At 36.9% G+C, this 13,328-nt stretch overlaps 1 protein-coding gene across 2 annotated transcripts in view; it reads left to right on the top strand.

Moving 5' to 3' along the window:
• LOC111195774 (cytosolic carboxypeptidase 4) overlaps positions 1-13,328 on the top strand; it is a 367,388-nt gene that overhangs the window by 120,104 nt on the left and 233,956 nt on the right. For both annotated transcript variants that reach the window (XM_049483983.1, XM_049483982.1), the window contains one exon: positions 10,251-10,459. In XM_049483983.1, the coding sequence (XP_049339940.1) occupies positions 10,251-10,459 (209 nt within the window). The remainder of the gene's footprint in view (positions 1-10,250; positions 10,460-13,328) is intronic.

The raw sequence follows: 13,328 nt of genomic DNA, 5'->3' as shown, positions 1-13,328 counted from the left end.
CTCTAGAGTGTAATCTGTTTTATAAAGTGTGATCTGTTCTTGAGTGCAATCTGTTCTGTAGTGTAATCTGCTCTACAGTGTAATCTGCAAACTTTGTATTACATCATCATGCAATGCTTCTATAATATTTTTTACTTTTTCTCCTAAGATGTAATAGTCTTTACGTTTTGTAATCAGACACATTTTGCTTTGTTATTTCCTGGTCAGAATTGTACTGTGTGCCTGAAAGTGGAATTAACTGAAGAATAACTGAAAATGGATTGTCTAGCTCTGAGGCTTTACTTCATCTCTTTTGAAGTGATTTATTTATCTTTCTGACTGTTGTTTTTGGTCATGGTTAAATGTTGTTTGCACCACTTGCTGGTTTGTGCAGTTGGTGTTTGTTAGCTACACTGTAAAAAGTGTAGCCCTGCTCAAATTAAAAAAATTGATGTCCATTTGTTGCATCTAAACTATTTGACTTCACTCAATCTAAATAAAGTCAATTGTTACAACCTGATTATTTTATTTTGACATAAACCATATTACTTCACTCGACCCAATATTAATTATTCACCTTGATCCAAGTTAAATTCTTTACATTTCAGTTTCGGAACCAAACTAATACATTTAAATTGAACCGAACTTAAAAAAAAATCATGACAGCATATTCAGAAGTTCCAGAAGTTACTGTGGCGTGGAAGAGGACGGATTACCAGCGAGATTCGTTTCAGTGCTCTCTTGCTCTTTTTATTTTGCTCTGAGGAGGACACTAAGAGCTGGATTTACATGGGATTCCACTTTTGAAAGTGAAACTTACTACAGCTCCAACGCAGCTAACCCCACTCCCACACACAGAAAACACACAAAGGGTGAGGCACTTACACAAACCACATAACTGATAACTACATGAATAATACTAGAACAGTGATAATAAAACATGACATGAAACTCTGGGATAAACAGTAACATAAACACGCAGAAAAACACCCACTTCCCCCAACAGGGTGAGCTCCCATAATTCCTTGCGCCCCCCCTCCAGTCCCGACGCCACAATACCATAAGCATGCGTTGCTATCTCGCGAGCGCGTTCAGGCACTTTCTCCCTCTCTCATTCTCTCTCTCGCGAGCGCGTTCAGGCACTTTCTCCCTCTCTCCCTCAGTGCTCTGAAGCACTTCTCTACAACTTCTCCCGTGCTCCACAGTGCGCATGCGCAATTCATGTTTGATTCAAATTAAAAATATTACATCCTTATCTCTTTTCTTCGAGTATGATTTCAGTGGAACCAAAACATTTGGTTTATTTCCTTCAGAATTGTAATTAATTTAGTCTGAATCAAAATTGACACATCAAAATTCAAAAAGGTTGAGTTTCACAATAAAGTCAATAATTGTACTATGTGTTCAATCATATTTATTAGCTTGAATGAACAGCTCCATGCTTCACTTTTTACAGTGTAGCTCTGCTGTATGACACTCTATACTGTTCTCTATATCTGTACTGGGCTGAGTGATGCACTCTTGAGAGGGATATCCAGTTTGGGGTGTAAAAAGTCTTTTCCATCAGTCAGCATTACAATATCTAATAAAATAAAATATAAAGTCAGTTTATTATAAATAAACTAATATAATATGTTAGTATACAACACATTATGATTGCTGAATAAATCTTTAATCTGGGTAGTTAAACTAATAAAGTTGGTAATACGTTAATAATATAGTAATATGTTAATACTGACTGATGGAAAAGAAAAGATTAACAGTATAAATGAATGTTAGTATTTACACTGTAATAAATAATCATTAATAGACTTATCTATAAACCTTTTATAAACCCTTTATAAAGGAGCCTTGATTTAGAGTGGTACCTATGTTTTATATTTAGTTTTTTCTAAATAGCCTCATTTAATGTTGAGGACAGATCTGCACACTCTTGATATTTATCATATCTCAGTGTCTTTATGAGGGAGAGTCACCTGGAATAGTTTTCGCAGCATCTTGAAGGAGTTTCTGGAGGTGCTGAACAATAGTTGCTGCTTTTTCTTCACACTTTTTATGTCTTTAATATTAATCTACAATGTAGAAAATAAATTAAAAATAGAAATAAAGGAAAACATTACATGAGAAGATAAGTCCAAAATTTGAAAAAATACGTATTTGAATAAATAATGAAAATCATGCTAAATTAAATGCAGCCTTGTGTTCTTTTAATCATGCTGGTATTAAATCAACACTGAATCTAGATTTATATTTGCTGTGATTTTGTCATAAATGTCATTTAACATCAGAAATGTGATCTGATGAAGCAAAGACAAACCCAGAGACTTACCTTCTGTTTCTAAAGGCACTGTAGTTTCTACACTTTCCAGCATTGATCCCTCTCATGCATCTACCCAGTAGCAGAGCCCCTTTGGGAGAGTTATAAAACCTGGTGCGTGCATTAATATTTCAGAGAGCTGTATTAGTGCAGGCTGTATCAGAGCTCATGCACCGTTCTTTCAGAACCACAGCGCTAAGATCAGTGCACAGAGAGAGAGAGAACATGTTGTTTATACCTTTAGGTGTGTAACAAATTCCCACCATACAGATGTTTTGAAGTCCAGGGCCTACAGTTGTGTTAAGGTGCCGCCATTGCTTACGCTGCAGTTCACACACAGTTTTTATAATCTCCATAGAAAAGCATGGGCCAGTAGATCTGGACTCTCTTTAGTCTCTATACTCAATGCAGAGTTGGTCTGCAGGGCAGTAAAGCCCCTCAGCATTGTGTTATATTGTATGGTTCTCAGCAGTGATGGTGGAGCTCCATCCACCTTTGTTATGAGTTGGCGTCTGAAAGGCTGACTGCAATCAAATCCTTCTCACAGCAATGTTTATCACACATGTAGAGTGGTATGAAAAAGGTTGGGCACCCCTAATCATTTTCAAGATTTTCCTTTATAAATCATTGGTTGTTTGGATCAGCAGTTTTAATTAAATGTATCATATAGCAGATAAACACAGTGATATTTGAGAAGTGAAATAAAGTTTATAGGATTTACAGAAAGTGTGCAATAATTCTTTAAACAATATTAGTCAGGTGCTTCAATTTGAGCACCCTTGTAATTTTATTGACTTGAATATCTTTAACACTAATTATTGGAAAACAAAATTAGTTTGGTAAGGTGCCAATTGCAAGTTTTTCTCCTCTTTGCATCTTCTCTGAAGAGCCTCAAAACAAAACTCTCAAAGGACCTGAAAACAAATATTGTTCAACACCATGGTTTAGAGGAAGGATCTCAGAGTTCTCAGAAAAAAGCTCTCAGAGATTTCAGCTGTCAGTTTCCACTGTGAGGAACATAGTGAGGAAAAGGAAGAACCACAGACACAGTTCTAGTTAAGACCCAAAGTGGCAGAACAAGAAAAATATCAGATAAGCAGAGGAGAAGGATGGTGAGAACAGTCATAGTCAAACCAGAGACCACCAGAGCTCCAAAGACCTACATCATCATCCTGCTGTAGATGAAGTAACTGTGCATCGTTCAAATATTCAGCTCACTTTGCACAAGGAGAGGCTGTATGGGAGAGAAATGCAGAAGAAGCCTTTTCTGAGCACACGCCACAAACAGAGTCAGTTGAGGTATGCTAAAGCTAAAGTACATTTGGACAAGCCAGCTTCATTTTGGAATGAGGTGCTGTGGACTGATGAAACTAAAATTTAGTTATTTGGAGGGCAGTTATTTATGCATGGTGGAAAAAGAACACAGCATTCCAACACAAACACTTTACTGCTACCCACAGTAAAATTTGGTGGTGGTTCCATCATGCTGTGGGGCTGTGTAATCAGTGCAGGTTACAGGGAATCTTGTTAAAGTTGAGGGTCGCATGGATTCCAGTCAATATCAGCAGATTCTTGAGAACAATGTTTAAGAATCAGTAAAACGGTGAAATTAAAGTGCCGGGGCTGGATCATTCAACAAGACAACGACTCTAAACACTACTCAAAATCTACTAAAGCATTCATGCAGAGGAACAGGTACAACATTCTGGAATGATCATCTCAGTCCCCAGACCTGAATACTATTGAAAGTCTGTGGTGTGATTTTTTAAAGCGAGCTGTTCATGCCCACAAACCATCAAACCTGACTGAACTGGAGATGTTTTGTAAAGAAGAATGATCCAAAATACCTTCAACCAGAAGCCAGACTCTCATTGGAAGCTGTAGGAAGCATTTAGAGGCTGTTATTTTCTGCAAATTTATACACCTGCCTAATTTTGTTTAAAGAATTATTGCACACTTTTTGTAATTCTATAAACTTCATTTCACTTCTTAAATATCACTGTGTTCCTCTGCTATATGATGTATTTAACTGAAATTGCTGATCTGAACAACCAAAGATTTATAAAGGAAAATCATGAAAATTATCAAACTTTTTCATACCACTGTAGGCCCAATTCCACTTCTCTTTTGTAGCCATGCCTCCTGTTTTTGAGTGTGTTAGTTTAAGGGGAAGGGGTGAATTCCTACCCCCAAAAATTGGGACAACCCTGCAAGCACACAATGCAGATATATATCAGTGGAGCTCTGATGTTCAGCAACCTAGTATGTCTTCAGGAAGAAGGTCAGGTGCTGCAGAAATCAATTATTATAATTGTCTATTTCTAAATTTCTCTGTGGTTGGGAGCTGAAATGAGTTGTATTAACTTGTATTTTCTTTTATTATTCTATTCCAAATTCTATTCTAAAACACTGCAGCCTCTTCTGACTGTTGCAACATTTAAGACAAACATACTTCAGTTTTTGTTGTTTATGCTTTTTATAAAGAAAATGGCATAAAACATAGAAACTACACATTAAACTATGGTAATGTAGTAATTGTTATTATTAAAAATATAAGAAGGGAAATACTAAATTTTTGTTTTTTTGTTGTTGTGCTGGCCTCTTGTCAGTGATTCTCAGCTTCTGTTTTTTTGAGTGTGTCATGTAGCCCTCCAGAATAATGGGGTAAAATGGGATTGGGCTGTAATGGGAAGTCATTCCAGCAGAGTAGCAAAGGGAGGCAAGGTCCTGGCTAGTGCTCTTGATTTCAGATTTCACAAAAGCGATGGAGAATCAGGTAAATATACTCCTACTAATACTGTGGGTCTTTGCAAGTATGAGGCAGCATTGTGTGTGTGTGTGTGTGTGTGTGTGTGTTGACGGTTTTGATGGTTGACGGTGAATAAAGTTAGTCTGGTGCTCTGCAATTAGCTAACTACAGATGGAAAAGTTTATTAAGCAATCTTAATAAATGCTGAAACTGTTCCTTAGAAAAAAGATCATATGTGTCTGCAGGCACACATCAAACCTCAAACACTTACAGTCATATGAAAAAGTTTGGGCACCCCTATTATTCTCAATCATTTTTAGTTCTAAATATTTGGGTGTTTGCAACAGCCATTTCAGTTTGATATATCTAATAACTGATGAACACAGTAATATTTCAGGATTGAAATGAGGTTTACTGTACTAACAGAAAATGTGCAATATGCATTAAACCAAAATTTGACCGGTGCAAAAGTATGGGCACCCTTATCATTTGATTGATTTGAATACTCCTAACTATTTTTTACTGACTTACTGAAGCACAAAATTTGTTTGGTAACCTCATTGAGCTTTGAACTTCATAGCCAGGTGTATCCAATCATGAGAAAAGGTATTTAAGGTTCTCCTATTTGAATCTCCTCTGAAGAGTGGCATCATGGGCTCATCAAAACAACTCTCAAATGATCTAAAAACAAAGATCGTTCGGCATAGTTGTTCAGGGGAAGGATACAAAAGACCACAGGGACAGTTCTTGTTCTTGACCACAGGGACAGAAGTGGCAGGCCAAGGAAAATATCAGAAAGGCAGAGAAGAAGAATGGTGAGAACAGTCAAGGACAATCCACAGACCACCTCCAAAGAGCTGCAGCATCATCTTGCTGCAGATGGTGTCACTGTGCATCCGTCAACAGTACAGCGCACTTTTCACAAGGAGAAGCTGTATGGGAGAGTGATGCGAAAGAAGACATTTCTGCAAGCACACCACAAACAGAGATGTGCATTTGCATACCTCAGGCGCTTTTGCATACCCCAGGCGACTCCCAAACTAAAAATGATTAAGATTAATAGGGGTGCCCAAACATTTTCATATGACTGTATATACTGTAGATGAAAGACGGTGCTGATAAAGCTACTGTAACCCATAAACATACACTAATGTGACTGAAAACTCTAAATAAAAAAAAAATCTGTGTCAGCTCTTAATAAATTAAAACAAAGAATAAATGTATATATTTTTTTTGTGAGTCATTATGCTTTTTGTTATGAACAGGATGTCCATGAGCTAGAAAAAGATGAAAAAACCCTGAGTTAGAATGAAAGAAAGCAGCTTATTGCTGTTTTGATATTTTTGTCTGTTTGTTTCCACACTACGTATAAATAATAAAATGTATTTTATAGCTCTTTTATTAGTTGTATGTACACTATGAACTGAATTTGATTTGATTATATTTGATACATGCAATATTACATTGAGTTGAGGTTCTGAATGTCGTCTTTGACTCATTTTTGTTCTGTTGCCGATCCTCAGCGGCCCCAGCAGCCCCGGTACGTTCTGTTCTAGAGTGTTCTCTGCAGGCAGGCGTTACATGTGACTGTATGTCCGGCTGTTCAGACTGAGCTATCAGAGCTGTCTGTGGTGTTCATGTGTCTTTCTGTCCGGTCTCTCTCGTCCGTCTCTCTATGTGCACTCTGTTCACCTTTATGTCGTTTTTGAAAAGTCTTCATCACTCCATCAGACAGAAATCCTCCATCACTCTGTCTGATATTGGGCTCTGCTGCTGTGTCTGTACAGATGATGTATGTTCTTATTACTGTTTTTCTTCTCTAATAAACCACACTATGAAGCATGTCATAGGCCTTCACACACACACACACACTCACACTCTTTGTTCACATATTTTTGGAAATGGCAGGTTTTCTTAAAATATCTTAATAAAAACAAGTTGTCTTCCGTTTACATTCAGATACTTTTGTATACATGAATTTTCTGCATTGTAGATTAATGCTAAAGTTATTCAAACTATGAGGAAAAACATATGCAATTATCTAGTGTTAAACAAGAATATGTTGGATATTTTATATTTAGATTTGCTTAGATGACTTGTAACTTTGCGCATTTTCTCAGTCAGCTTTATGAGGAAGAGTCACCTGGAATGGCTTCAGTTAACAGCTGTGCTGAACTTATTAAGAGTTAATTACTTGAATTTCTTGCCTTTTAGTGTGTTTGAAAGCATCAGTTGTGAAGAGGTAGAGTTATTATAAAGTGAATAGTCCTCTTTGAGTAATGTTGCATTGTATTGTTTTTACTGTATAGTGCACTTTAAATCCTTTAATTTTCCCAAAAATCTTCAGTGTGCCTTATAATCCAGTGCGGGCAGCATTTACTAGAGGTTAGCCACTAGTGCTAATGCTGCTGCACCCAGCCTTAGTGGAAATCTGGAAATTTAAGCTTACTGTAAACAAATGGAAGTGCGGTAACACTTTCTTTGAATGTCATCTTTATAAGACTCTATAAACATACTCATAACACATTATAATGCATTCATAAGGCATTATAAACATGGCTATACATATTTATAAAAATGCATAATTCATTATAGCAATGTTTATTATGCATCATGAACTGTGATTATAATGCATTAATAGCTGCATTTATAACATGTTATACATCAATAAATGTTATACATCAAGAAACTCAGTCCCAGCTTACAGACATTATTATGACTAAAACAGCTTCCAACTTATAAACACACCCTCAGTAATCCTATAATTAAATTTTTAACCACTCATAAATTAATCTTATCTTGAATTAATATTAATTATAGTCAATTATAATGTATTATAACAGGTCTTTGTGCGCTCTAAGTAAAGTGCCAGACTTTCATTGTAGGAACAGATTATTAATGATAGAGATATACTATTTTAACATATATATTATAAGCACAGCTTATAATGTATTATTATCACAAGTCATAATGCTTAACAAACATGGCTATAATGGGTTATGCATTTTATAAACATTTATAGCCATGTTTATAATGCCTTATGAATGCATTATTATATGTTATGAATGTGGTTATAGCGTCTAATAAAGATGACATTCATAGAAAGTGTTACCGGAAGTGCTTTACTCACCCAAATAAACAGTTTTCAGGAGAGAAATCTGTGTAGAAATGTGTATCCGGTGCTCGTTTGACTTACGGTTTTGTTTGCTTAGCTTAGCTTTATTTAAGCTACCCCACCACCAACCAGCAGTCAGACCTGCTGAATTAGAAGGGAAACTGGTACTGTATATTATTCCTAGAATGCATTGCTGTATACATGGGTATTATTAATACCCAGAATGAATTTCTAACTACATTAATATCCAGAAAAATAACGTTTTATCCCAAATGAATTTCAGGACTAAGACATTAGTTAGACATTTTCTATGATTATCTGAACAGCAGTATTTATTAATACTATACTCAGCAGATGTTTACTTACACTCAGTGTGTAAATAAACAGACCTGAGTAAACATGGCAGCATCACGCTGCTTTCTGTAATTCCAGCTCAGCTGCTCTTATATGGGTTTAGGATAAAGCTGTTTTTGTATGCAGTGCACATAAAGGAAGGCTCTATTTTTATAATATAAGATCTATATTAACATTAAATCTAATAAACTAAAATAAGTAAATGTTCTGATGTCTACTGGATTGGAGGCTTGTGCTTAATATTTTTATTTTAGATTTGATATTGACCTTTTTGTTCATGAGTCTTCCCAAACACTGAAATAAACCTGAAAATACAATTAGTATAAACTTGCACTTTTAATTCACCTATTTGGCTCTAGTGCTGTTTTTTTTTCAGTGCAGTGGGCAGGGCTTAGTTTCTGTAGTATTGGCTTATGGTTTTTTTTTTTCTTTGGCTCATTTTTTCATCTATTCTGATTAAAAATAGGTCTCCATTAGTGTTATTTGCAACAAAAAAAAAAAAATGAAAAAATAAGAAAATACATGATGTCCATTGCATTACATTACATTACATTTGGCAGACGCTTTTGTCCAAAGCGACTTACAATAGTCAAGTACAAAAGTAATAGAATTTAAAGGTAAAAACATCTTTAGATAGGGCCTAAAGGAGGTCAAAGGGAAATAATCGGATAGAGGAGTAGAGAAGGGGAAGAAGGAAATGAGGTTAGAAGTAGTTAGTTTGTTGTTAGAGGTGTTAGGAGAGTAAGTGCTCTTTGAAGAGCTCTGTCTTCAGGAGTTTATTAAAGATAGTGAGAGATTCTCCTGATCTGGTAGTGGAAGGTAGTTTGTTCCACCATTGGGGAACTCTGTATGAGAACAGTCTGGATTGCTTTGTGTGAATGTTTGGCAAAGCGAGGCGACGTTCATTGGAGGAGCGCAGCGGCTGGGAGGTAGAGTAATCCTTCAGGAGTGATCAGTGCAGGTAGGAAGGAGCTGTTCTGTCATCACCTTGTAGGCGATTGTAAGAGTTTTGAATTTGATGCGAGCATCAACTGGTAGCCAATGGAGCTCAATGAGCAGCGGGGTGACGTGCCCATTTTGGCTGGTTGAAGACCAGACGTGTTGCTGCATTCTGGATCATTTGGAGTGGTTTTACACTGAACCACTGCTTGTACCAGGAGTTGGGTGGCCTGTTGCATCAGAAACGGTCTAATTTTTCTGATATCATAAAGTGCAAAGCGGCAGGATCGAGCAACTGAGGCCACATGGTGCGTGAAGGAGAGCTGGTCATCAACCATAACACCCAGGTTCCTATAGCAACCTTTGTCGTTGAGAGAGAGAGAGAGACTCGATGCTTATAGAGAAGTTGTGTTGAAAAGATGGTTTTGCTGGTATAACCAGAAGTTCAGTCTTTGAGAGATTTAGTTGAAGGTGATGCTCCTTCATCCATGAGGATCATGCAATATTTGAAAGTCTTGAACAATATATATTTCTCTATATATTTTCACGTAACTTTTTCTTCCTGTGAATCTTGCGTTTACTTTATTATTAACAGAACTGTATAAGATGGTGTAACACCTTTTATTAAGTATTTTGGTTTTGTTCCTCATCTTAATAATTTATCATGATCTTACTTTTGAAGCAACTTTATGTCAGAGAACTGCCCATATAAACACAACATATGTTTATTTATTGATTTAAATTTTATTAATGTATATATTTCAGCCCTGACACTGGCCCTGCTCTGTGTGTTTCAGAGGAGAACTGCCGCACGGCTGCAGGTAAAGGTTATATCGCTGGCCTGCTGAAGCTGTACGAGGACTGGCACACGCACGACTCTGAGCACGAGCATCTCCAGATCCGCCGGGCCTTCCTGCACTGTCTGCACAAAGCCACCAAAATCTGCCTGGGCCGGACTGCTCTGGTCACTGACGGAGGCATCGACCTGCTCTACACAACCGTACAGGTGAGGCAGACTCAGGAAAACCCAGCCGAGTGCCTCCCTGGATGAGACCAAAATAGAACTTTTCAGTTTAAATAAAAAGTCTGTGAAACATGGTGGTGGTAGTATCATTGTTAGGATGCATTGTTTTGCTGCCTCTGGTTAAGAACAGCTTGTCTTCATTGATGAAACAATGTATTCTGAATTATACCAGAATATTCTAATAAAACAAAAAAAGGCCAGGACATCTGTCCATGAACTGACTCTCAAAAGAAGGTGGGTCATTCAGCAAGACAATGACCCTAAGCTTAAAGGTTGTTTTACTAAAGAATGGTTCAGGAAGAATAAGGAAGTTTAATGCTTTGGAATGGAAGGCAAATTCTTGACCTTAATTCAATTAAAATGTTCTAAAAGGACCTGAAGCAAATAGTTAATGTGAGGAAACCCACCAATATCCCAGAGTTGAGGCTGTTCTATATGAAGGAATGGGCTACAATTCCTCCAAGCCGGTGTGCAGGACTGATCAAAAGTTACAGAAAACGTTTAGTTGCGATCACACCAGATACTGAAAGCGGGGTCCACATACTTTTGGCACTCACAAATATGTAATATTGGATCATTTCTTTGTAAAAGTGTAATATTTTTGTCTAATTTGTTTGACTGGGTTCTTTTTATCTAAATCTGATGATGTTTTAGATTAAATTCAAGCAGAAATATAGAAAATTCTAAAGGGTTCACAAAGTTTCGTTAACACTTTACTTGGATGGTCCATTTGATGGCCTCTTTGATGCTCAACTGACATTCAGCTAACATTCAACTACATGTCTATTAAATGCAAATGAACTAAAAGGTAAAAGTAAATGATTCTCTATTGAATAGAACCCTACATTCAACTCTAATCCAAACGCTTATCTTATTATTTTAGGATTGGGTTTATGGTTAGATTTTAAGCTTAGGTTAAGGTTAGGGTAAGGGTTAGATTTTAGGGTTGATTAAGGGTTAAGGTTAGGGTTAGGTGTAGGGTTAGGTTCTACTTTGAATTATTTACATTCAACATATGAATGTTACGTTAAATTTAATGGACATTTTATTCAGTGTTAGTTGAATGTCAGTTGAGCATCAACAAGGCCATAAAATGAATCATCCAAGTAAAATGTTACCAAAGTTTCAAGCACCACTGGTTGTTTTTAAGCTTAAAATTCCAGACACTGTTTCACACTGCAGTTTAGTTATACCTACACAGACTTTGTCTGCCTATACTTGACATTGATTTCTTTGTAGAGGGTATAGTGGCAGCAGCATGTTGTCAGTAAGTTTAGCAAACTGCCCTTCCAGGTGTTGTACTGAGTTCTTTCAAGGATTAAACTCCCTTTGGTTCTCTCACAGCAGAATAAGTCTAATCCAATCAAAAATGAATTTACATTTACATTATATACAAGATTCACAAGCTTAATCTGTTAAACCTATACTACTTGCTATAAAGGTGAGAATTTTTACTTATGCTTGTTCTTTTATTCAGTGTTCAATCCCATATTGAACTCCTTTTGACCATAAAATGCAATTTTCGCCTATTTTGAGGGTCCCTCTGTTCCACGTGTCTCAGCTGTATCCAAATCCTCTCCATATAGCTCTGAACCTCTGAGTGCTATGCAGTTTTCCCATCAAGCTGCCGGCGCTCAGAGGGAGCAAAATTGGCCCTGCTCCCTCCGGGTGGGTAGATGGCGCTCTCTCCCCACATCACTCCTACGGTGATGTCCACAACTCAGGGCGTCTGTGAGCTGATGTATCAGAACCGAGTCGCTGCGCTTTCCTCCAAGCGCGCTGTGATGCTGCTCAGCAATGCTGCATCAGCAGCAGCTCGAAAAGAAGCGGTGGCTGGCTTCACATGTATCGGAGGAAGCATGTCTTCACCCTCCTGGTGTCTTGGGGCATTACTAGTGATAGGGCGAGTCCTAATGAGTGGGTTGGGTAATTGGCTGTGTTAATTAGGGAGAAAATGGGAAAATTTTGAAAAAAAAAAAATTGCAGAGCCTCACCAAAAATCATAATGTCTTCAAACTAACAGGATAAATAGCACAACAGAGTTCATGCGTGATGAAACTCTGCTTCAACTTCCTGTAATTTGTATGAAAGTCTGAACTAATAAAAATAGATTCACAATACAGTTAAACTAAACCATGATTCAACTTATACAGACTAAGATCAATTTTTGTGATCCTTTTACACCTGTATGAACCAAAGTTTACTAAATAATTCTATGTGTTTTTCTTCTTAGTTTGGATGACTTCAGCATTAGTCTGCAATGCAGAAAACACTAGAATAACGCATGCTAGAACAATGCATACTATGCATAAAATACTAAAATACTTTTATTCTAGAACAGAAACATTTGTTTTTTGACAAGATAAAAAAAAAAAAAACTAAATTAACTCTATTTTTTTTAAGTCTACCAGATTCAGTGAGACTCCAGATTCATGAAAAAACCTCTTAACCCTTGTTTTGTGTAGCCAGTTTAATAAGTTGCTATCTAAAACAGAATCAGGGGTGTATAAATACATTAAAATAAAAAAGGCATTGCTAAAAGCAGGTGATCGAGTGGTGTTTGGACCACACCTTTTATACCTTTACCTGTAATCTAATCTGTAGTGTTGTTTGGTGCTGTTGATATAATCACATGAAAATCACCGTGATAAATATACTAAACCCTGAGCTAGGGTCCGCCCCTTCTATCCTCCCGCCCCTTCCTTCAGGGTGTTTCTTTCTCTAATTGTTTTTTTATTACCCTTTGATTACCTTTTATTCTCCTCACTTTGTGCTGTTTAATCGTTCGCTTTGGTGCTGTGAGCTCTTGTTGCAGTGTGATGGTTATCATCTAAAATAAACCAGCCTGAGT

The sequence above is a fragment of the Astyanax mexicanus genome, chromosome 10 (genome assembly GCF_023375975.1).
Source record: "Astyanax mexicanus isolate ESR-SI-001 chromosome 10, AstMex3_surface, whole genome shotgun sequence".
In the NCBI taxonomy this organism is placed as follows: Eukaryota; Metazoa; Chordata; class Actinopteri; order Characiformes; family Acestrorhamphidae; genus Astyanax; species Astyanax mexicanus.
The sequence above is the reverse complement of the archived record's forward strand: the minus strand, read 5'-3'. Positions and strand labels throughout refer to the sequence as shown.